The 22,703-nt window shown below is 40.7% G+C and overlaps 2 protein-coding genes across 2 annotated transcripts; both read left to right on the forward strand.

Annotated features, from left to right (window-relative positions):
• The first annotated feature begins 2,061 nt into the window (after positions 1-2,061).
• aipl1 (aryl hydrocarbon receptor interacting protein-like 1) lies at positions 2,062-6,297 on the forward strand. Its single transcript, XM_026377905.1, has 6 exons — positions 2,062-2,172; positions 3,250-3,429; positions 4,838-5,026; positions 5,119-5,295; positions 5,369-5,510; positions 5,875-6,297. Exons 1-6 carry the CDS (start codon positions 2,077-2,079, stop codon positions 6,072-6,074), a joined length of 984 nt encoding a protein of 327 aa, XP_026233690.1. The 5' UTR covers positions 2,062-2,076; the 3' UTR covers positions 6,075-6,297.
• Positions 6,298-8,362: 2,065 nt separating this feature from the next.
• Positions 8,363-21,808, forward strand: trarg1a (trafficking regulator of GLUT4 (SLC2A4) 1a). The gene is made up of 3 exons (XM_026366050.1): positions 8,363-8,853; positions 18,993-19,119; positions 19,644-21,808. Exons 1-3 carry the CDS (start codon positions 8,446-8,448, stop codon positions 19,667-19,669), a joined length of 561 nt encoding a protein of 186 aa, XP_026221835.1. The 5' UTR covers positions 8,363-8,445; the 3' UTR covers positions 19,670-21,808.
• The last annotated feature ends 895 nt before the right edge of the window (positions 21,809-22,703 follow it).

Here is a 22,703-nt window from a genome sequence, read left to right on the forward strand (position 1 = left end):
CTGTCTCTCTCTGTCTTTGTCCTTCTCTCATTTGCTTTCCCTCTGCTCTCGTTCCCACAGCAGAAGCACATAAGGTTCACATTCATAAACATTATGCTATGTGTGTTTTTGTTGTGCGTCATGGAAAGAGCCCTCCCCTGTTGTCTTATGTATATGAATGAAAGGCTTTTACATGGGGAATGACTCCTCCTCAGAAAATCCATGACTGTACTTTCCAGAAATAGAGTATGAATTGCTTAAAGTGGAACTAATGCATCAGTGATGTGTTTCCAGCAGTGCTAAATATGATGGCGACCGAGTTGTGCCTCCTGCAGGACTGGCAGGACTGCTTGTAGCTAAGCCTGTACTCAAAGACGTGTCTGTTCGCAGTTCAGCAAACTGACAGAATCAATTTCCTATGCTACAATGTGCATGCAATATCAGATATGCGTGCATACTCACTCAGAGATGCACCTAAACACACAGCAGAGGAGAAAGGTGTAGGTGGTGTGACGCAAGCAAATGAGTCACTCTGACACAAAGCCGGAGTTACAACGCACGCACATATTGTCATAGTATTACCTCTTCAACAGGTTGGGATGCACTGCTGCTCTCGCTCCCACCAAAAAGTGAGGACACAGAAGCAGCTTTAAACCGTCTTCATTACAGACATCATACAAAATGTCCTTTCAGGTTTATAATTAAAGACACGGCACCAAGAATGCAGAATAATTTCAATGTTTCTCCTTATTTTTTCTCTCTCTCTCTCTCTCTTTTAAACTCTCTGATACGATGATGACGTAAAAGGCTGTAGCTATAGCAACACAACACAAATCTGTCATCCAACAGAAGCCCAACCACCGTGGCACACAACATTTTCAGTGTTTCTAAAACCGCACAAAACGAGGGAGACGTAAAGCCCAGATGAGAGAAACAATTCTCCCGTGACGGGTCACAGCACGTATATGTGAATGGTATAGTCACAGATACTTAAAGATAAAGTAGGAAGAGTGTAGCGTGTCACATGTACATGTCTGACATGTCCTTAAGGATCCACATAAGCAGCACTGTCAAGCCAGGCCCAATGAGATCAAGAAGAGGACCAACTCCTCCTCCTTCATTACCCATCTCCCCCACAAGAGGGAGTGAAATCTGCTCATTGCCTTTGCTTTGGAGAGCTGCCACGTGATAAATACCGATCTGTTGCCAAATCCTGTTTAAAAAGGCAAACTTGATAGTATGTCATGTTGCAGGACTTTCCAAGGATACAGATACAATGAAATATTCCTCCCTTATTTTTTTTTTTCCACAGAGGAAACACAAAGCTGTAAAGTTGTATAATTCTGCGCATTGCCAAGCTTCAGTTATGGGGTTTTCGATTCATGCAATTAGCACAGAATAAGGCATTAACACTGGCTAATGTTTGAGAATAATTGCTCTTTCAAACTGCTTGCAGACTTTGTTAGCAAACACCAAAGGAGCGTTGGATTATTCTCTCTCACTCGCTCACACACACACACACTCACACTCACTCACTCACTCACTCACTCAAACACACTGCCCAGATGGGAGACAGATGTTTAATAGACAAGGTCAAGGAGTCCATGCAGTAATTGTCTGCTCCGCTATTTCTCGGTGTTCTCGGCATAGTTCAGATCACCACATCCACATAAATCCAGGAAATTTCCTCTGGAATGGAAACCATGTCCCACGCACACAGGCTATTTGTGTTTCTTTTCTTTCTGTCTCTCATACAAATGCACATGTACACACACACACACACATATTGTAGACACAGTAATGCAGTCATTGCAGCAAGTTAAAAAAAAAAAAGTGTCACATTTTATTTTTGTCACCTCTCCTCTGTGTGTTTCTGGGTATTGGGAGAAACTGCTGATGACGAAGCAACAGAGAGATAATGAAACACAAGGGGAGCGGGAGACGTTTCTAATCTCATTATCCCGATCTAAGCTAATCCACCAGAAACGCACCCTCCAAGAGACCTTATGCACCTGCTGCATTATAAACACAAACTTACTCATATGATATAGGTGGGCGGTAATACAAGGTTACAGACAAATAAAGAAGACGTCAACTATGCAGGACACTCTGCTGCTGGGGTCAGAGGGCATCAAGAAAACCATCCTGCATGGAGGGACTGGGGACATCCCAAAATTTGCCACTGGATCAAAGGTACTGTAACTGTTGAATACTTTATTTACACTTTGTATGAAACTAGAACATCACTGATTGGTAGAAACCAAAACCTAAAGAGTGTGTTTTATTATGCACTGACTCAGCAGTAAAGGACTAGTAAGTAAAGCTCCTGACAGCATGACGATGAGTTCATCAAAAGATTGAAATGGTTGTTGTTTAATGACTTGACTTAAAACTGTGATGAACTGTATTTCCTTATTCTGACTTCTGCCTTTTTTGACCACTGCAAGTGAACAGGAGACATTCATTTTGTTGCAATTCTCTCTGGCAGCCAGTAGAGGGTGATAGAGAGAATATCTAACAATGAGCTTAATGTTTTCAGAGCTCACTGTGGGAACATTATAACGTTTGAAACCATTCTTCAATTTGAAATACATATAATTAAATAAAAAATCCTATATCTCAGACGCTGGGCATCATATCAGCCACATGCATCTTTTGTGAAAATAGGGCACAAAGGGCACAACATCAGATATTGTTCCAGACTTCTACTGGTGCTGCGTACGAGGGCAGTGACGCCTTGAAAAACATGGGAGAGAAAAGAGCAGTCTTTGCACAACAATGTAGACTCAGTTCTGTTAAACAGTCTCACTTTCCTTGGAAATTATACAACCTTGCAAACCTGGCATGCCGGTCCTTCATCTGCCCTCTTGAACAACTGAGCTGCATGAAGCTCCTGATACCACATTTTTGTCACGGCTGGTGTTTGGCTGCGTTTAACAGACCCGTTTCAACGAAACCTATTGTCCTTGCCAGCCATTGAGTTTAGACTTACGGAAACTTTGCCTTCTGCAATTTAGTTGCAATTTACTGCAAGTTACAAGCTCCAGTTATTTGGCCTCCCAGAAACTTATGTCACTGAAGCTGCTTTGTGTTACCTGGACCTTCACTGTGTAACTATTTTCCAAATGTGCATATTTAATTTCAAGTTTTCCATTTAAAAACAAAAGAAGTACAGCAGTATCCACTATGTTGTGTTTCTTTTGTATTGTAGACCTGTGCCAAACAAGCTTTATAGGGCTGTTCTTCTTTTTGTGGCTCCTCTTCCTCCAGGTGACTTTCCACTTCCGCACCACACTGTGTGACGACGACCGTACGGTGATAGATGACAGTAAAGTGGTGGGGACGCCCATGGAGATAGTGATTGGCAACATGTTCAAACTGGACATCTGGGAGACCCTGTTGTCGTCCATGAGGACTGGAGAGGTGGCCGAGTTCTGGTGTGACATCATTGTGAGTGCTATAAAAAAAAACACACAGAGAGAGTGCTGGAGTGTATTTTGTGTATTTCTCGTGCTTTTGTCTGTGTTTCTGAGCCCCGTGGATTACGGTTAGTTTGAGAAGTGGGAACATGCACTTTACCCAGAATGATGTCACACAACAGATGTAGAAGTGAGAGACTTTCAACACGAAACAATGAAAACAGCACGTTTAATGTGATCTACCTATAAATATATTGCCTAAACCTCCGAAATTGTATCACTCCCTGTGTTGCACTGGGCATAAAGATAATAGTGTAAAGGTTTCACAACTTTTTTTTAACAGGAGAAACAAGCCACAAAAAGTGGGAGCAGACATAACAACAAGATTTATGATGAACATCGGTGTGTTTTCCTGAGGACTCATTCACTATCAGGTTACTTATTTTCAGTAGTGTTTTTGTTTTCTGTATTTTGTTGTTTTGTTTTGGGGTTTGTTTGTTTTTTGTGACCCCTGTTATGAAAGTTAATTAAAATATCTGATCTATAAACATATATGCTCCTGTGCCAGAGAGAGAGAGAGAGCAGCACACACTGTCAGAGACAGATGGGTTGAGGCACACTGTCATTAAGCTGCACCAGCCTCACTTTTCCTAATCGGCTCTGATTCCTGCTGAATCAGCACTGCCGACTCCCCACCACTCTGATTAGATTTGATGGGCTTTGAGCATTTATTCACTCTTCTGCACAACATGGCTGCTCCACAAACTCCACAGGATGTGGTACATACTGGAGTATCACGTTCATCTCACGGAGGGCAAACGTAGCATGGTGAATTAAGGAGACCAGGAGACCAGGAGACCAGAAGTACAGTGGAACAACCCAAAAAGACATTTACATTACACATCATCATCAGTTTAAGGCAAACATAATCCGCAAACAAATGGAAGTCTGTGCTTCTGAGTGATTCTCCTTGTTTTCACTGAGGAGGGTTCACGGTATAACGTTTTACAAATAAACAAAACCACAAGAGTGTGCTGTTGTTGTATCTTATGTTTGGAATTATAAAACTGCAACAGAGTTATTTTATTAATCTCATGAATTTGGAAAATAATTAACATGACAGTATTATTACATTGAAGTAAATATAGAACTCAGTTGTAAAAGCATATATCATTATGAATACAAACTGTGTTTATAGCAGGCTTGTCTTTAAAGGGCACAGTGACACCTTCAGGGGACAAACTGCAAAGTCTGGATTAAATCAATTATTATGTTGAATTTATTTGTTATTTGTTCTGCAGTTTTGCTGTGATGTCGTCTTAAAACAAATACCAGAGATGCTTCCTAGACAAACCTCGGTCATGTCAAGCTTTGAGTGTAGACTTTTCAGCAGATGACTGTAGTTAAATGATCCTGTTTTTTACATATCTGTCCTCCAGCACACTGGGGTTTATCCACTTGTGTCCAAGAGCATGCGTCGCATTGCAGATGGCAAAGACCCAGTTGACTGGCACATCCACACGTGTGGCATGGCCAACATGTTCGCCTACCACAGCCTCGGCTATGACGACTTGGACGAATTGATGAAGGAACCAAAACCCCTGTACTTTGTCATGGAGCTGCTCAAGGTGAGAACGTTTTGAGCGAGGGAGAGATCGGTCGTATTATTTTAAAATACTGTGACTTGTGGAAACAACTGCTGGTCTTGTGTGTTCTGTAGGTGCAGCAGCCCAGTGAGTACAACAGGGAGTCATGGGCTCTGAGTGATGAGGAGAGGCTGAAGGCAGTGCCGGTGCTACACGGCCAGGGGAATAAGCTCTACAAGCAAGGACGCTACCAAGAGGCCACTCAAAAGTACAAGGAGGCCATCATCTGCATCAAGAATGTTCAGACTAAGGTGATTACAACAAAGACGCAGCGATATAATCTGTGATCCAGTGATGGATCTGAACTCCTTTTCTGCTGTTCAGGAGAAGGCATGGGATGTCCCATGGCTGAAACTGGAGAAGATGGCCAACACCTTAACCCTCAACTACTGCCAGTGTCTGTTACGCATGGAGGAGTACTACGAGGTCATCGAGCACACGAGCGACATCATTAACCAGCACCCAGGTTTGACACTGACACTGACACAGACGGGTGTGTGTGTGTGTGTGTGTGTGACTCCACTACGATTGGGCTGTGGTGACGTTTTTAAAGCAGAAAAAAAAAAAAGTTGTCTTTGCTAAGTTATTGCTTCCCAGTTGGTTTATTTATGAGCGTGAAGGACTGAAAAGCTGTGTCAGCATTACAGCCTCACAATTTAATCAGCGTTTAACAAGCTGCTTGTGTTTTTCACTATGAGCATCCGCAGGTTTTTATGGTGGCTGCAAATGTATGTTTCACATGCCTATAAAAGTCTGACCCTATAAAAGGTCAGATGTCTCTCATATTAATGGCTGCCTTCAAAACGTGTGTGTATGTATTTATCCCCCAGGTGCAGTGAAGGCCTTCTACCTACGTGGGAAGGCCCACATGGAGGTGTGGAATGAGGCAGAGGCTCGGCAGGACTTCAGCAGGGTGCTGGACCTGAACCCAGGCATGAAGAAGGCTGTCAAGAAGGAGCTGGCTGTGCTCAGCATGCGCATGGAAGAGAAGAACCAGGAGGACAGGGACAAGTACAAGGGCATGTTTTGACTGGAAAAACAGTGCAGCTGGAGGCCGGAGAAACCATAAAGTGCTGGGATGAGGAAGAATCAAGTTCAATTACGTTTCTCAACTCTTCATCTCATCTTGAACCAACACTGAAATAATAAATGATGCTGGCTTTTTAAATCAGGGAGTTATAGAAACAGTCTATGTGAATTGTTTGTAATGTGTTGTGTTGCATTTCTATTATGTTTAGCTAGTTCTAAAGATGAACCTATTCCAGACTTCACACTAAGCTAAGATAACCAGCTGCTGGCTGCAGCTTTAAGCTGAACAGCATGTGCCACCTCTTAGCTTCATTTCTGTCTGTTTGGAACAGATTTCTTCCAAGATGAGTTGAAAATAATGAACCACTGTTAATAAATTGTTGAGTTTTGTTAGATGTCAGGTGACAAAAAGATTTAAGTGTATTTTCTTACACTGAAATATTTTTCCAGTAATATTTCCTTGAGTCATTTCTGTCCTGTAAACACGGTGCTTTCCCACAGCGTGGCGCTCTGACCACATTGTTCCCTCTGTCTGGAATAACAAGAATCAGCAGCGAGTGTCTAGTGGCTCATAAAAATAAATGATCCGGGCACTAGGCTGTCTGCTCTATGTCTTCTTCACATCTTTCCTAAGTGCATCTTCCTGGAGGAGTGTGAGGGATAAAACCTTAATGTGAGAAAACAAAGTGACAGAGGGGGTCTAATGCAAAGGTAGGTTATAAGTAACTAAAACAGAAATGAACACAAACCTTGACAAACAGGTATGTTTGTACACTGGGATCACAGTTTCACTCAGCATCCTCAAACCACACTGAGGAGAGTTTCATTCAGGGAATCCCCTGTCATCAATACCACAGGTCACAGCAAAGTGCAGCAGGAAATGAGGCTGACGCTAATGCACCAGTCTAATGATGAAGAGAATCAATAAGATCAGATCAAAGATGAAAAAAAACCCAGTGAGGACTGTGATTAAGGATTCAAGGCTGCATTCAGCCAATTCTAACCAAAGCAGCTCCCACTGCTGACTGGACGGATCTGAGGCAGAAAACACAAAGCAATCAGATACAGTGAGTAATTCATGATCCAAAAAACATGTGGTGTCATGGTATAAACACTGGAATCTCCTCTGTGCTGTTTGGAAAGTGGACTTAGAGAAAAGGGCTGATGTGAGGAGCCGGGCTGAGCCACAGAGGAGTCAAACACGAGTCTACAGGAAAATCTGCATAGCAGCACAATCCTCCATAAACCACTGGTGCTGATGTTGAGAGCAGGAGGAGAAAGGGAGGAGGAGGAGGAGGAAGAGGAGGAGGAGGAGGAGGTGGAGGCTCCGCGCCAGGATGTCCCGCAAGTTTCCCAAAGAAAGACAATTTCTTACCGGAAACACAACATGCGAGATTTCAAAATAAAACGAATCGGCTAAATTTCACATTTTGTGAATTAATTATGTTCTTGTTTTTTTTTTTTTTTTGTTTGTTTGTTTGTTTGTTTTGGTCTCTAACCTTTAATTGTATTATTAAATGCATTATTTCTGTTTTAATTTGAGCCTACATAAACTAACTACAGTGTTGATGTTATTTATTAAGTAGTTATTACTAAGTAGTACTGTCCCTAAATAGAATGAAATAATAATAGAAAACACTTTATTTAAAATATGAAAAGGTCTGTGAAGTATGTTAACACAGGACACAGAGGTTCGTGTTGTGCAGCTTTGATGGACTACTTTCGCTTCTCTGTTGACAAATGAAGCTTTTATTTTGGCCTTCCTTGCAGGACGTGTTGTGGTGTCTTTGGTGCGTGGACGCGGATCCAGGTTGGACACAGCCGCCGTCCTGCTGCAGCGTGGAGACCGAGGGGGTGCGGAGCAGAACCGGGTCTGAGAGACGCTTCACCTGCTGCAGGACAGGGAGGAGAGGAGCGATCAAGAGTGGTAGGACTGGATCAAAGTGGGTCACAGGAGGTCCTCTGGCTGATTTGGATCTACCAGGCAGGAGGAGGAGGTTTTTCTGATCTGATCCTTTTGGAAATGAGTCAAGGAGCGGATGTGAAGGAAAGTGATCCGAAAGGAAGAATGATAACTGGAGGAGCCACTGAGCTCTGATTTTATTCCTTTCTTTTAAAGGATCGACTCATTACACCCGAGCTGTCGAAGCACCTCGAGTTTCAAATAATCTAATTTGTCTCCTGCTGGTGATCACACGCCTTCAGACGCAGCTGATCCCAGCTTCAAAGACTCGTTGTCATCACTTGCGTTAGGTTGGAGGAACTTGTGAGATGTCGGGGTCTCCTGACTTATAATCACATTCAAACCAACAGCCTATGGACACTTTTCCTTTGACGACAGATTTCATTTTAAATAGAAGTGAGAGTTGAGCATGGCCATCAACACGGACACCGACTTCCAGAAGTCCAACCTGGGCGAGGGCGGAGGAGGCGCTCCGCCTGCGGACTTCCAGGAGACGGAGAAACTCCTGGCGGTGACCACCGAGCCCGGAGGAAACGGGATGAAGGTGTCCACCTCCTTCACGGTCAGCATGGGCAGCAACAAGGGCCTGGACGCCGACCAGAACGGCCACAGTGTCACGGTGAGGTCGGACTCCGCCGGGCAGCTGGCCGCCGCGGCCCCCCTGTCCCCGTCCAAGGCCAGTCTGAGCCGCTCCTCCACCGGGAACGCTACCGTCCAGGAGACCCCGAAGCCCAAGGATTACCTCATCCTGGTAATCTTCTCCTGTTTCTGCCCCGTGTGGCCCATCAGCATCGTGGCTCTGGTGTACTCCATCATGGTGAGTGCCACTTCTTTATTATTGGGGATAAAGTGAGGCAGCAGAGAGGGAGTAAAAAAAAAAAGTTCAGTCATGATGCTGATGATGAAGAGCATCATGCTGGGTCCTGTGGAGCAGGTTACAGCTCCTTATTTCAAACTCACTGTTAAACAAGCAGCTACAATGGAGCTTTATAATGTTTAGAAATATCAATATATCAAGAAATATCTATGAATTATGACTTTTCACCCATGAAAAGTGAAATAGGGTGTCAACTCCTATTTAACAGGAATTCTGTAATATTGGAGCAAAAAATTGCAAATGCACAAGTTTCAGAAGCTCATTGGACAATTATTTTGTGTTTAAATTAACAGACACCAGTGTCTGTTAAGTCATAGATGTGTGATTCATTACTACAGTTTACTACTCATCATTCACTAAATGTTTTCTGGGCACACAGTCCTCGCTACAGCACTGGACTCTCCATATGATCCAGATTTATACTGCAGTATCTATTCAATCTACAGCATCCATGTTAAGGATGGATCTGCACTTGCCTGACTGGCCTTTAAAACTAAAAGCTGACATTTTCTTGTTGTCACTCTCTGCACTGAAGTAATTAATGAAGGCTGTGCCCGTGCAAAATTTACAGTGTAAAAGAGTAATGCTTGATCAAATGTGACCTGACACGCAGTGAAATGTGTTCATCCCTTACAGCTCAGGTGGATAAATGACTTTTTATCGTTTAAAAAAGACCATTCTGTGCAGCTAGACTACATCTTATTGATGGTGACCCTTGCCTCGCTTTTGGCACACATCTAGTAATAATAAAAATGTATAACGTATGCGATCTGCCAGTGAAATTGCAGCCAACGCCAACAACATATTAATAAAAAGTGACATCTCAGCTCGTACACATTTCGCTTCACACTTTGTCTTCAAATTACACGGGTGTCAGTTGATACAATAAAACATCCTGCAACAAGAAAAAGCTGTAACAGTCACGTGGTAGCTGGCGTGATTTATTTGTTCCCATTCCATTAGCACATTTCATCAGTGTTTCCTTTTCCTGCCCCACTAAGTTTGATATGTCTCCACCACGACAGACTGAAGTGGAAAAGAATCTGAAATTTAAAAAAAAGGTTAAGATAAGTAAATATCTTAAGGTTAAAATAAGTAAATTTATATATAAATATATAAATATTTATTATAGTTATAGACAATTACAGACACAACATCAGGAGCCATTTGTCATTATGAACTGTACCATAGGTTGCTGCACAAACGATTCACTTCTCATTGTTGTATTTTTGCTATATTAACCTCTGCACCATGGTTGAAGGATGAGCATACTCCAAGACAGGCAGGTCGATAATCCCGTGTCTTGACATTTGTAATTTCCTTAATCCTTAGTGAAAATGTCTTCAGCTGACTGACACCACTAGAGATGAAAATCCAGGCATCTGTGTGCTCGTCTACTTAGGTATTGAAACTGTCGATCTGGGTCAAATTTCCTGCTGAATCACAGACTGTTGTTAATGATGAGGGTCTGGTGGGCATTATTGAACTACTGGACAGACTCCTTCAAAGAGACGGTGCTTCATTCCAGGACAGGGCTATAATGGACAGTACGTAGCTTTAGGTTGGGTTATGTTTCTAAGCTACCGCTTTCAAAAGATTTTCTATTCCTCAGTCGTTTTGTCAATTTTAGTTTAGTTAATTCAGTTTACATTTGAGGAAGATGTAGATCACATTTTTTTGACTGAAGAACCTCAAATCCAAAGAAAACTCTGAAACAATATTCCAAGAGGGGTTGGACACGTTATAATTTATCTCATCTTTCCAAACATTATCTGTACATTCAGGGGAAAAATCACTTTTACTAGTTACCAAAAACAGTGGATCATCAAGTATGCATAGCCAGGAAGCGACAGCAAAGAAGGCAAGATACTGTAAGTAAGCAGTTCAGAAGCTGTAAATAAGGTTTCTCACAAACCTTTGCAATGAATATCTGGTAATATTTCACCAGTATACTCTGTTGTGTCATGATTTTAACTCTTGTTAGCTGATGGCAGCTTATTTTCACTTGGCACAGTCATTTATGTTCAGTTCATTTTACTTCTGACACTGCGCAGCAGCCAACACTAATATCTACAGAAAACAAGACAGAGGCAACGCACAAACCCATTAATTCTGTAATATCACTCTTGTGGGCTCGGCACAGCAAAGGGAATATCAGGCAGTATCCACGTGTACTTCCCCGAGCCATCATCCTAAACCCACTGGCATTCACAAGTCAGACACTTGCTAATGGCACAGACTGTGTGTGTGTGTGTGTGTGTGTGTGTGTGTGTGTGTGTGTGTGTGTGTGTGTGTGTGTGTGTGTGTGACAGAGAGAGAGAGAGAGAGAGAGAGAGAGCAGGAGGGGGGCTTTGACAGAGGGCAGAATGAAAAAAGTGAGAGGGGGAAGAGGGAGAAACTGGAGCCGGCCACTAACTCAATAGAAGGCGAGAGAAGTCAATTTAGTTTCTCTGCAGAGGGCAGATTGCAGCAGTTAGCCCAGTTCTGGCAGCCATCGACATCCTCTCTGTTTCCTGGGGGTATGGAAAGGGGATCCAGGCCTCACAAAGAAGATCAAAACATAATTTGCTACAAGGGCAGATGGGTGTGAGAGAAACAGCAAATGGCCATAGAGTAGTTCCTATCACTGGATTATAAAGGAATTGAATCAGATACCACAGCGATATCAGATAAGTGCAAGTGAGTCCTAACAGGAACAGAGGTTTACAATGGTCGCTGCGAACAAGTGAATCAAAAGTAATGCGGTTGTTACCACAAGATCACTGAGTGCTAATATTCTCCTCGCCCATGTGAAATGGATACTTGTGGAAAGTTGTAGCAGAAGTAAGAAACTACTCATGCTGTTCAAACACTATTAATGAGGAAGGTCAGAGGAAACAACTCAAACACTAGGAAACTATAAACAGAAAAAAGAGAAAACATGTTTTGTAATAAATAGTAGTTTCATATGAATAAGTGCCACAGTGGTTCTGAGTGAGTTGGCTTTGAAAAATCAATCTCCATTAACCCGAACCCTAAATTCATGCCAAACGGTTTGATGTCATCATGTATATTTACTTATGTACTAAGTATTAAAGTGAAAGCTAATTTAATAAGCTCAGCTTTAGTTATCTCTGCACAGCGTGTATGTTTAAAGGTAACTTTAGATATTAATACATTACATAATACACACGTAATCAATATTTTTATATATCAACAAAGGATCGTTCGGCTGAGTAAATATGACAAGGTTGATTTGTAGAGAAGAACCCCCACAGAGCCACCACGGATGGTTCTTTTGGTTTTTGGACCACAACTCCATTTTCATCATCCCTATTTTTAGCAGCTAATATGAGCAAAAAAAAAAACAAAAACCTGCCATGTCTATTTATGACCACCAAACAGCAGACACAAGAAGTTAGCAAGCTGGTGAACAGTGGAACATTTGGCTGCTAATAAAATTAATGTTTCCATCAGAAGTTAGTAAAAATTCAAACAGATCTAAAGGGAAAGTGAATATTGGATTGAAATTTACAATGTGAACAAAAACAGATTCACTTAAAAAAATCAGGAGGCCTCCAAGTGTCTGAATAATTAATGAATAAAACTGCTAATTTAACCAGATTGACTTTAGTTGTCTACAACTAACCTCAGTCTACATGTTATTTATGTCCACAGTATATAGGATGTATTCCAGCATGCACTTCAGTTTAGCTAACTTTTATGAGCCATCAGTGTTGGCACAGCAAGCAAAGAGTGCAAATGGAACATGCAGACATAAAACATCAAACAACAAGATTAAAACGCTGTTTTAATCCTGTAAACGCACAACTATGATTAGGTACAATCTGTTGAGGCCGCATTTAGTCTCTTTAAAGAGTCAGCATTTCTCTGTACTGGCAGCTGCTGCATTGCTAACAACAGAACCAGCAAAAGTTACATTTATCATCATCCACCACCACTTCCAGCAGCAAGACCACCTCAAAGCCAACCTCCAGCTGGCTGCCGCCACAGATCTCTGACAGATGCTCTGGGTGGGAAGGCTCGTGGCTGGCAAACGGGGATGAAGTGCAGTCAATTATGGGGATTGGAGAGGCAAGGGTAATAGGTTTTTACTGCCCAGACCAGCCTATCCCAGTAATGGGAAAGCTCAAACTGCAGGAACATTATTGCCTGCTCGGCAGATTTGCCTGTGAAATATGGACTCGCAATGCTGCATTGAAATGTGTATGTGAGCGTGGCTATGTAAATGACTTCTTATTAGAGATCTAATATTGCAGATATAGTGGTAGAGCACAAATACTGTTGTTGCCAATTATGTGAAGCCTGTCAGAGTCGAGTCCTGCAAGTGATGATATTATCATTCCACAGTGGGCTCAGGTGAATATACAGAAAGCTAATACTGTCATGTTGTGACTACAAGTGTCGATGTACCACCACCTCTAAAAGGTGCTGTCAGGGTCTAATACTGGTGTAATAGCGTCCAAAGTCAGGAATCTTCAAATTCTACAAGTTAGGGCTGTAATATCAGGTTTGTCCAGTCTTGGTTTTACATTTTTGAATCATTCTAGCAGTAAAAGAATCCATACATTCATTTAATGGACTCTTGTTGAGTGCTCATTATTTTTTTATGAAATTCTGACAAACCTCTGTAATAATTAGTGCTTCCCTTTCCTGGATCACTCTGATGAGTTTCCCCTATTCTGTACATGACGCACAGTACTTTGCACTGAATAATGATAATCTGTTGTTTTTACACACACACGACTGATAACAGTGAACTGTGCTATGAACTGCACTGGGAAACCTGAACCTACATTATCAAACTAAGCCTGTGTGACAGAAGTACAGTTATTACTAACGTGCTGAACTAAATAAGGCAGCTAGCATTATGGTTTCACATTCTGGTTTAACACTTAGTTAGCTCATTTGAACTGCGCGTCCACCAGCTAACCAGGATATAAAAAGAATTAAAATTGATGAGCTGCTGCAGCAGCTAGAATACATTTTATAGCTCCACGGGTGAGAGTATTGCCTTGGCAGATTTGATCATCTGGCCACATTGAGTGGGTTTGCAATTTTAATGGAAATTCTAGTGTAACAAGAGTCTAAAAGCCATTGTAGCAGCGCCTAGAGGCCATGATGCTGCTTTTACTCAACTACAACACATTGGTTTAAACCAACAGTCTGATCAGCAGGATTGAAATGACTTCAGTTACTAAATTATAAATTCATGTCAAACTTTTTTTGGTTTAACTAAGTTAAAAGTAGAATGTGTACTAAAATGTTGATTTAACTTTCAACAGGGCCACATACAGTGAACATTATGATGGTAAAAAGAAAAAAAAAGACATTTTAATAATTATAAAAGAATTAATTAATTATTTTACTGAAAATAATGAGTGGAAATGCAAATAAACCATTTCATTTGATCAACATGGCCGGTCTCATAGACATAACGACACAGCAGTTCTGGGCTATACACTGTCCCTTTCCACCAAGCTGCTGCTGGCTGTTCATTATTAATGACAAAAGAGAAAGGGAGCACTTCCTGACTTACTTGCTTCCACCTTCCTCTGCTGAACACATAAACTAGAGAGCAAGAGAGTGTAGCTGGTGTGTACACTGGTAGCACAATGAACGCTGGACAAAACACTTTGAGGGCTGAATTTCCCATTCAGAAAACAAATATGACCAGGCTTACTCTCAATGGGAATCACTACGGACATTCATCAGCCAGGCGGAGGTGGCCTCCCCCTAAAAACACACACACAAACCATTTTGCAGCCTCTGAGGTTAATGTATAAAAAAGGCTTGGTGTGTTAAACAATAACACAGGCAGCTGCAATTACTTCATGTTTTTGATCAATTAATTTAGTGTTTAGTGTTTTTAGAAAGGGGCGTCAATTTGATTTAAGGAGCTGATGCGGTTTTTGCTTGTTACACGAGTCCAGGTCGATACAGGTTCCTCAGGACTGTGTTCACATTGCTGTCCACAAAATGGAAGCTGAAGTATGTTCCTGTGTGTGAGTCAGAGGAAAACATCTCTTATGCTACCGTCGAAAATGACACATTGGTCCATCCATTTAATATTTTTCTACTGAAATAAACATCCCCAAGTGTTAATGTTGCATAGAAACCTATTTAAAAACCTATTTAAAAAAAAAAACATTGTAGTGTCAGTGTATTCACAAGCTGGCAACTGGTTCAGTGGAAAACCCCAGGGTTGCACTGTCCCCACCTACTTGCACCAAGTACACCAGAGACAGCCTGGAGACAGAGAAGCTCATGGGAGCAAAAGGATGAAGTAACTAGTAGGAGATTGGGGAGGACTGAGGGAGGTCTCACTCTCCTTGTCTCGTTCTCCCACTGCAGTGTAATCTAATCCTTTACTGAGGCAACCACTGCTCTGTACCCTCAGCATTAGCAACCATAAGAACCTCACAGTCCTAGTGGAAAAAGTCTTTTTAACCACATGTAGTGCTGTGTGTTCTTTCCAAATAGTTCAATCTTACTTTCATCCGTCCACAAAACATTTTGCCAACACTGTTGTGCAGTGTCAGTGTGCTCTTTGCCAAACTTCAGACACGCAGCAATGTTCTAATTAGTAAGCAGCAGCTTCCTTCATGGTGTCCTGCCATAGACACCCTGCTTGTTCAACGTTTTACCTACTGTAGACTCATGGACACAGATGTTACCCAGTTCCAACGATCCCTTCAAATCTGGCTGTCTCTCTGGGTTCTTAATAAGTGTTTGTTGTGCTCTTGGGGTGATTTCGACTGGACGCCCACCTCTTGGTAGAGTACCTTTTTTAACTCACACTATGAGGTTTTTATGGTCGTTCTCAATAAAAACATGAAATATCTGATTTTTTTTTTGTCTTATTACTTTAGGCACACTGTATTTCTCTGAGAGAGAAATTCAGTGTCTAATACTCTTACTCTTAATACTCTTAGAAGATCAGATCACATTTCATGACAAATGAATGCAGAAACCCATGAAATTCTGAAATATATACATATTTTTTTCATGTAATTTACACAGAATTCAGGATATGATTTGTAATTATTTCTTTTAATAGCAGATTATCGTAATGGGTAAAGTGCCTTAGAAAAATATAGCTTTGTAATTTAATATGGATGAGGGGAGGGAGAGGTCCATTTCCTGCTGTTCTGCACAGACTGTAGCCTGTGGTGTAATAAGACACATTCAGCACCTCGGACAGCTCCTAAGGTTTTCATCACAAGCTCAAAATCATGACCTTACTGTTAGATCTGAATTTACACAAGCTTTTGTTACACATGATCTTGCCTGGCCGCTGCTGTAAGACAATAGTCAGTATACATATTTCTAATATTATTTCCTCCCAAGTCGTGACAGCTGCAACACTCTCAATGAATCAGGGCGTGGATTTAAAAAAGTAGTTAAAACCCCTGACCCATGCTGACTTCACTGCTGCATACAGGCTGGATTTAATCTGATTTAGTTCCTGTATGTTTCTGGCATGGTGTATTATAAGTCATGTGGTATTCAAACATACACTATCAAGTGGCTTTCACTATTGCCTTAAAACCTAATCAGCACCATCGCACTACAAGCAGCGAGCAGCATTTTCAGTCTGTGTGATGGATCTATGGTGCCACACAACTAGCATGAGACAGCAGGAAGTGGGCCAGGAAATGTTTTTCCAACTCTCCCTTCTCCAGTGTTGATGTTCCTAATCTCACTTTAACTTGTGATCGTTGTTTAGTGCTCACCTCTGTTAGGTCATAAGCTGTCATACATTTAATGTGTTAAGGTGGGACATGATGCTTATTCCTTTATGTGTCTTTCAGTACTTAGTTAACTACTTACAGACACACGTCATATGCATCGACTTTATAAATGCTCCTGACCAATAAAGATCATTTTCTAATGTATTCTTTTATTTGCATGTATTTAATTAGACTTAGTGTTAATTTAAAAGGGATGTAGCCTTAGTGCTGATTCATGAAATTAGTTTATTTCTAGGACACACCAGGCATCTCCAGTGTCTTTACACATTTGTACAGTGCACCCTTTCATATACTATTTAATAAAGTAGAAATTCCATAAGTAACATTCATGAATCAGCAAATGCTACTTAACATATTTAAAAATGAAAATGAAAACATGTATTTGAGTTGAGCCTTGGTTTTAAAACAGAATAAATCACTATTTATAGTTCAGTGTTCTCTGGTGTGTGTCGGTGTGTGTGCACATCATGTATTCTCGTGGTAGGAAATGAACTTTGGATAAACACCACTCCTCAATGCTGCGCCTCACTCTGCAAATCATTACATTTTACAGTGACAATGGTAATAATATAATATGATAATACTTTATTGATCGCTTTGAGGAAATAGTTGTTGACAGCTGCACATACAGTAGGTGATGTTGCTGCTACAGGGTTTCACTGTTTTGTTCAAGGACGCCTTGACATGTGGTTGAACCACTGACTCGGAGGTTCATAGACAACCGAGTCACTGCCGCTGCTGTTTAGGGTTAGGGTAATGTTAGGATCACGTTAGCTTGGCTTAGGGGTCAGGGTTAGCAAGTGGCTAGACAAGTGTTTAGGGTTAAGGCTAAGCAAAGACTCAAAGAAATTAATGTAAGTAAATTTCAAATCATTTAAAGGTGTGTGTGTGAGCATGTATTACTTATACATTCCTAATTTTCATCAATTGCAATGTTGCGAATTCAACGCAGTGTACATGTGGGTGGCTTGTTTTTATAAAACACACACTTTTACTAATTAAAAGAAAATAAAACTGAGGATCAAATTAAAAGCTAAACAAATTCAACAGGAAGACAGTGACAACCAATCACACGTGACAGCAATGCACAAGGACGAAAGACTCCCACATGCACATAAATCATCTCGTCTCCATATCTGCAGCATTCATAAACCCACACACAGTATTACGGTGATTTACAACCATTTCACACTGCTGCACTCACCTACTCCATGTGATTGGATCTGCTAGTCACATGCTTCCATCAATCCCGGTCTGCAGGCCTGAAATAAACAGATCCAGTGTTCACAGATGTCGATTAAATATTGTTATTCTACCTTACGGGGCTCTACAGCACCCAGTAGACAAGTCAGCATTACTGAACTGTGTATGTGCCATTTCCCTTTTTAAAATAACTTGCCTGTCAATTAATGGAAAACCATCTATATAAATATTTTAAAGTGTAAGTCTCAGAGAGCTGCCGGAGCGAGTCGAGCCCTGTGTACTGTAGGGGGAAATGTATCCGTGCTGTGTTTGGGGTCCCAAACTGTAAAGCTCTTTAGTTTTTGGTGTTTAGTTGATGCTGTACAGAGAGTGTTTACTGCTGTGCTGTCGTAGCTGAGGTTGTCTTTTCTGAGTGCTTCTCTCCTACACTTCCACCATCTGTCATAGAAATACATACCGTGCATACAGGTTTTGTTTCAGGTTGCTTGTACTGATAAATTGAATCTTAAGGGCGACTTGTATTTTTAAAAGTCACTGTGGGTACGTGGAATATTTACGCCACAACTGGTCACATTCACAACTTTAAAAGATAGAAATGGTGCAGCTCGAGGACAGTGACATTGTGCTATGGCAGTACATTTCATTTTAAATACTATCTGTGATGTGTTGACACAGGAAATCATTCCTATTTGTACATGTTAATGTGTAATTTAATTGCAACATTAATAAACGTTAACAATAATAACTCCTCAATTCTGAGTAGAGTAAACTGAAGCCTCTTTCAGTGCATTAATTTTCCACCTGCCGCTAAATGTGATTGAATTGAAACACAGCATTTGGAAAACTGAGGTCAGGAACAAGAAGGTTAAGATGTCCTGGGGACTTGGACCTGTTGTGAATGATTTTTGAATTGTAAATTCATACAATTAAATTTATTTTATAAACTAAAATCAAACATTGTAAATAAGAAAAAATATCCCTTTAATTTAAAAGTAAATTCCATGGTTTAGCAGCACTTTGTATTTTGTATCTCTGTACAACAACACATGGTTAATACAATACATGGTTTCCCAGCTTAACATTCAGTGTTCTTGACAATAACCTGTACTTTTGTGTCTTCAGTCCAGAAACAGTCTGCAGGCAGGGGATATGGATGGGGCCAGGAGGCTGGGTCGGCTGGCTCGTCTGCTCAGTATCGTCTCCATCGTCCTGGGTGTGCTCATCATCATAGTGTACATCTCAGTTTCAGGTACAGAAATAAAGACGACTAGCAGGAATTTCAAGATATTTTAAGAAACGCCTGTCAAATAAATTCCAAATTCAAATTCACAGTTATGCTATAAGTGAATAAGTTGACATTAAATGTGAGTATATTAAATGTGATCTTTACAGTATAGCTAATGAGCGTGCAAAGGGATATTTAAAAGAATTCATGTTTGCATGCATTCAACAGCAAAGAGTAGGCTACTGTACCTCCTGCATTACGATTACAACATGATATATGACACTGCCACACAAACACGAGATGTGTGTTTTTCTTTGTCAATACTCAGCACTTTTCCAAGCCGTGTGTGTGTGTGTGTGTGTGTGTTTGTGTGTGGATGTAAATTGATTTAGCACTGCAGCGCTTGTTGTGGGCTGACTGTGCAGCGAGGGTGTCTACCCTGCTGCTCAGCCCTCACTGGAGCTACACAAGCCGGGGCACGAATTAGAAAGGGAGCTGTACCTGTGTTTTTATTTGACGATGACACTGTCCTCTCTTCTCTTTTACAGTAACCCAAGGACACGGAGGACATTAGGAGAAAAAAAACGAACCGTGATAGCCAAACCACAGATGCAACAACAAAATAAAGCGCATTCCAAAAATAAAAACAAAAACCTTTATGCCATATTGTACTTACATCACGACCACCCTCAGAAAGCAAAAAAATAAAGCAACTCATGACAGTAGGTACTGCAGCAAGTAAACAAAGGAAAAGAATAATTCAGAGATGCATGCATTAGAATTCAGTAACATTTGCTTGACAAAAATAAATAAAAGCCTGATGTACTGTAAAACTATTCAGGTTAAACCAGAGAGAGGAAAAAAAATGCCGATGTGTACATGGTCAGAAGGACTTATTGAAGTACGGACTTCTTGAAATAAGAAGGATGATCTATGTGCGGAGAGAGAGAGTGAACAATAGACTTTTTCTATGTGTGAGGTGGAGCTCTGTTGTAAATCCAGTGTGGACAAGAGACAGTTTCAAATAATCCTCATATATTCCTTATTGAACCTCTTGAAATCAACGCATATACAGCTACAAATATATTTAAAATGTGGATACATGAATATATAAAGATGTACATTTTATAAAAAATGGTTTGTATGCCAAGTGGTGCTGGGTTTGTTAAGACTGTCACAATGGCTGCTTTGGCAGCACTTGGAGTTTCCGAGGAAATTCAAGGGTTTGCGATTGGGGGCAGGGAATTTATTTTTTTTTTTTTTGGGGGGGGGGGGGGGGTTATTATAATTTTGTGAACCAAAAAAAAGAAAAAGAGACCAACTGCATGCTTGAATGTAGATAACCACAATTCTGCCTTCGTTGACTGTTATTAGTTGTCTCTTTTCTTATTAAGGAGTCAGAGAGGCTAACGGGTTTGCACAGGGAAGAGTAATTTCTGTACGTTATGTGAGTCTAGTCACTGTAGGACGTGCGACGACTGTGATCTACTTGCCTTGCTCTGGTAGAGACTGAGAAGCATGCCGAGCACAGGCTCTCACCATCTTTGAATTCTTTTTTTCCCCCTTTCCTCTTTGAATTTTTCTACCACAAAACGTGACTTGTCATCCACTTTTTGTCTCTGTACCCTTAAATTCTATTTCATATTTCACCCTTTTCTGCCTTTTGACACCATAGATCCAAATTTTCCATTGTGATTCTTACTTTGTTATACTGTACATTGACTGTTATATAATATTGTTTCACTGATTGTTTTTTTTTTTCTGCTACCTGTATTGGTATGAAATGTATTTATACTGGAAAATATATATGCAATATGTACGCATGCTATGGGCCAAGCAGGCTTACACACAATTGTTTTTTTGTAAATGAGCAGGCCTGTGACAACAAGTAGCATATAAAGGATCGTTCTTTAAAATCCAAGCACGACAGACTGTTTTTGGCACTTTATCAAAGAGAAGTCGGTGTATGGACTGTTCTATTGATGCATTACAGACTCATGCTACAAGCACAGGTAACATGTAGCATTATTTAAATCCACAGCTTTTCACTGACCATTACTGCTTTGTTTTTTCTGTTTGTTTGTTCTTGTAATTTAAATCTGGAGTTATTCGACAAGGTCCTTTTAAAGTGATAAACAGTAATGATGTGATGCTATTTGTCGATTTCTAGTGGTTGATGAAGGGCTCATTGAGAAACACCAGCTAATTTACATCTAATGAGTAAATGAGTGATGATTATTTATCAGACAATACAAGTGAAGTGGTACATGGTGATTTAAACTGAACAGCATCAATGTAAGGCTCACCAAGTGCAAGTATTTAACAAAAAAATGTGTTGTTCAACAAATTCCACTTCAACTCATAGTTGTACATAAAAATCACATCCAAACATCTGAAAGCAGCAAAATCCAAAGATCCCTGTGTTGACTACCAAACTCATTTTAAAAGTTGATCACTAAGTTGTCTTTCTTTTCTGTGAGCCACTGCTCTAGTGTTATTCTCCAACATTCATATATATTTATAATTTTTTTTTGTTTGCAACTGGTGGCCACTCATGCCTACAAGCACTGCTCTCTCAGCAAACCAGTTCAGTTCAACTTGTATTGCATTTCTAAATGTGTTTGTTTTTTTTCCAGTGTAATGTGTGTGTGCCAGTTTTCATCTCTGTGGTGTACCTTTAGCATGTCTGGAATAAATGTTACTTTGCATGGTTCGAGATGTGTCTTCTGATTAAGCTGTTTATGAGTATGATAGTATTGTACTATACTGAACTGTACAGCTGTTGATTTTATAAACTCATACAACAGGTCCTGATACGAAGATGTAGCTCAGAGAAGACAACAATCTTTTATCATGGCTGCCCCAACTCTGGACTATTACAGTAGATAGATGAAAGAAGAGGAAAGCAGACTCATTCATCTACACATGCTGCAGAGTAGTGGCCTCATACAATCCTGAAAACAACACAACCCTGACAGTCGTGTTTTCAACTGCATGTTTTCTTCCATTGCTGAATTATCTAACTTTGGATTTCAGATGTGTTGAGTTTTTACAGTTCATGCAGAGCTGACATTACGCTTAACTTGAACAACATAATCAATAAATATTTGCTAAGGGAAGTGATAAGAGTGTCATCAGGAGAGTTATGTATACTTAACAACAACAACAACAAAAAAAACACTGCTTTAAATAGAAATTTGATTTCTCAGACAGAGGACCAGACTTCCTGCATTTCAGCTACTCTGAATAAACAGACAGTGCTTGTCAGAGGTTACTGTAGTGCAACGCTTTTAAGTGAGAGGATCTGGTGCTTATTTCTGCTTGGGTGGTGTTCAGTTTGAGTGGCTGAAATATTCAGGAGCTGAATCCATCAGCACCTCTGAGTGTACTGACAGTGTGTACACACGTCTGACAGCTGTAGGACAGAGAAACATCTATAGTATGTAACCAGCTCTCAAACCTGTAAAACAGCTTAAATTAATGCCACTTAAAATAACATTTAAATAACAATTAAAGTGGCACCTGTGGATCAGGAGCTCGAGTGGGTCTTTATTGGCTTAGTTGTTCCATCCCGGGTCCCAAGTTGCTCCCAGTAGGTCAGGGAGCTC

This window comes from Anabas testudineus, chromosome 13, assembly GCF_900324465.2.
Source record: "Anabas testudineus chromosome 13, fAnaTes1.2, whole genome shotgun sequence".
Lineage (NCBI taxonomy): Eukaryota > Metazoa > Chordata > Actinopteri > Anabantiformes > Anabantidae > Anabas > Anabas testudineus.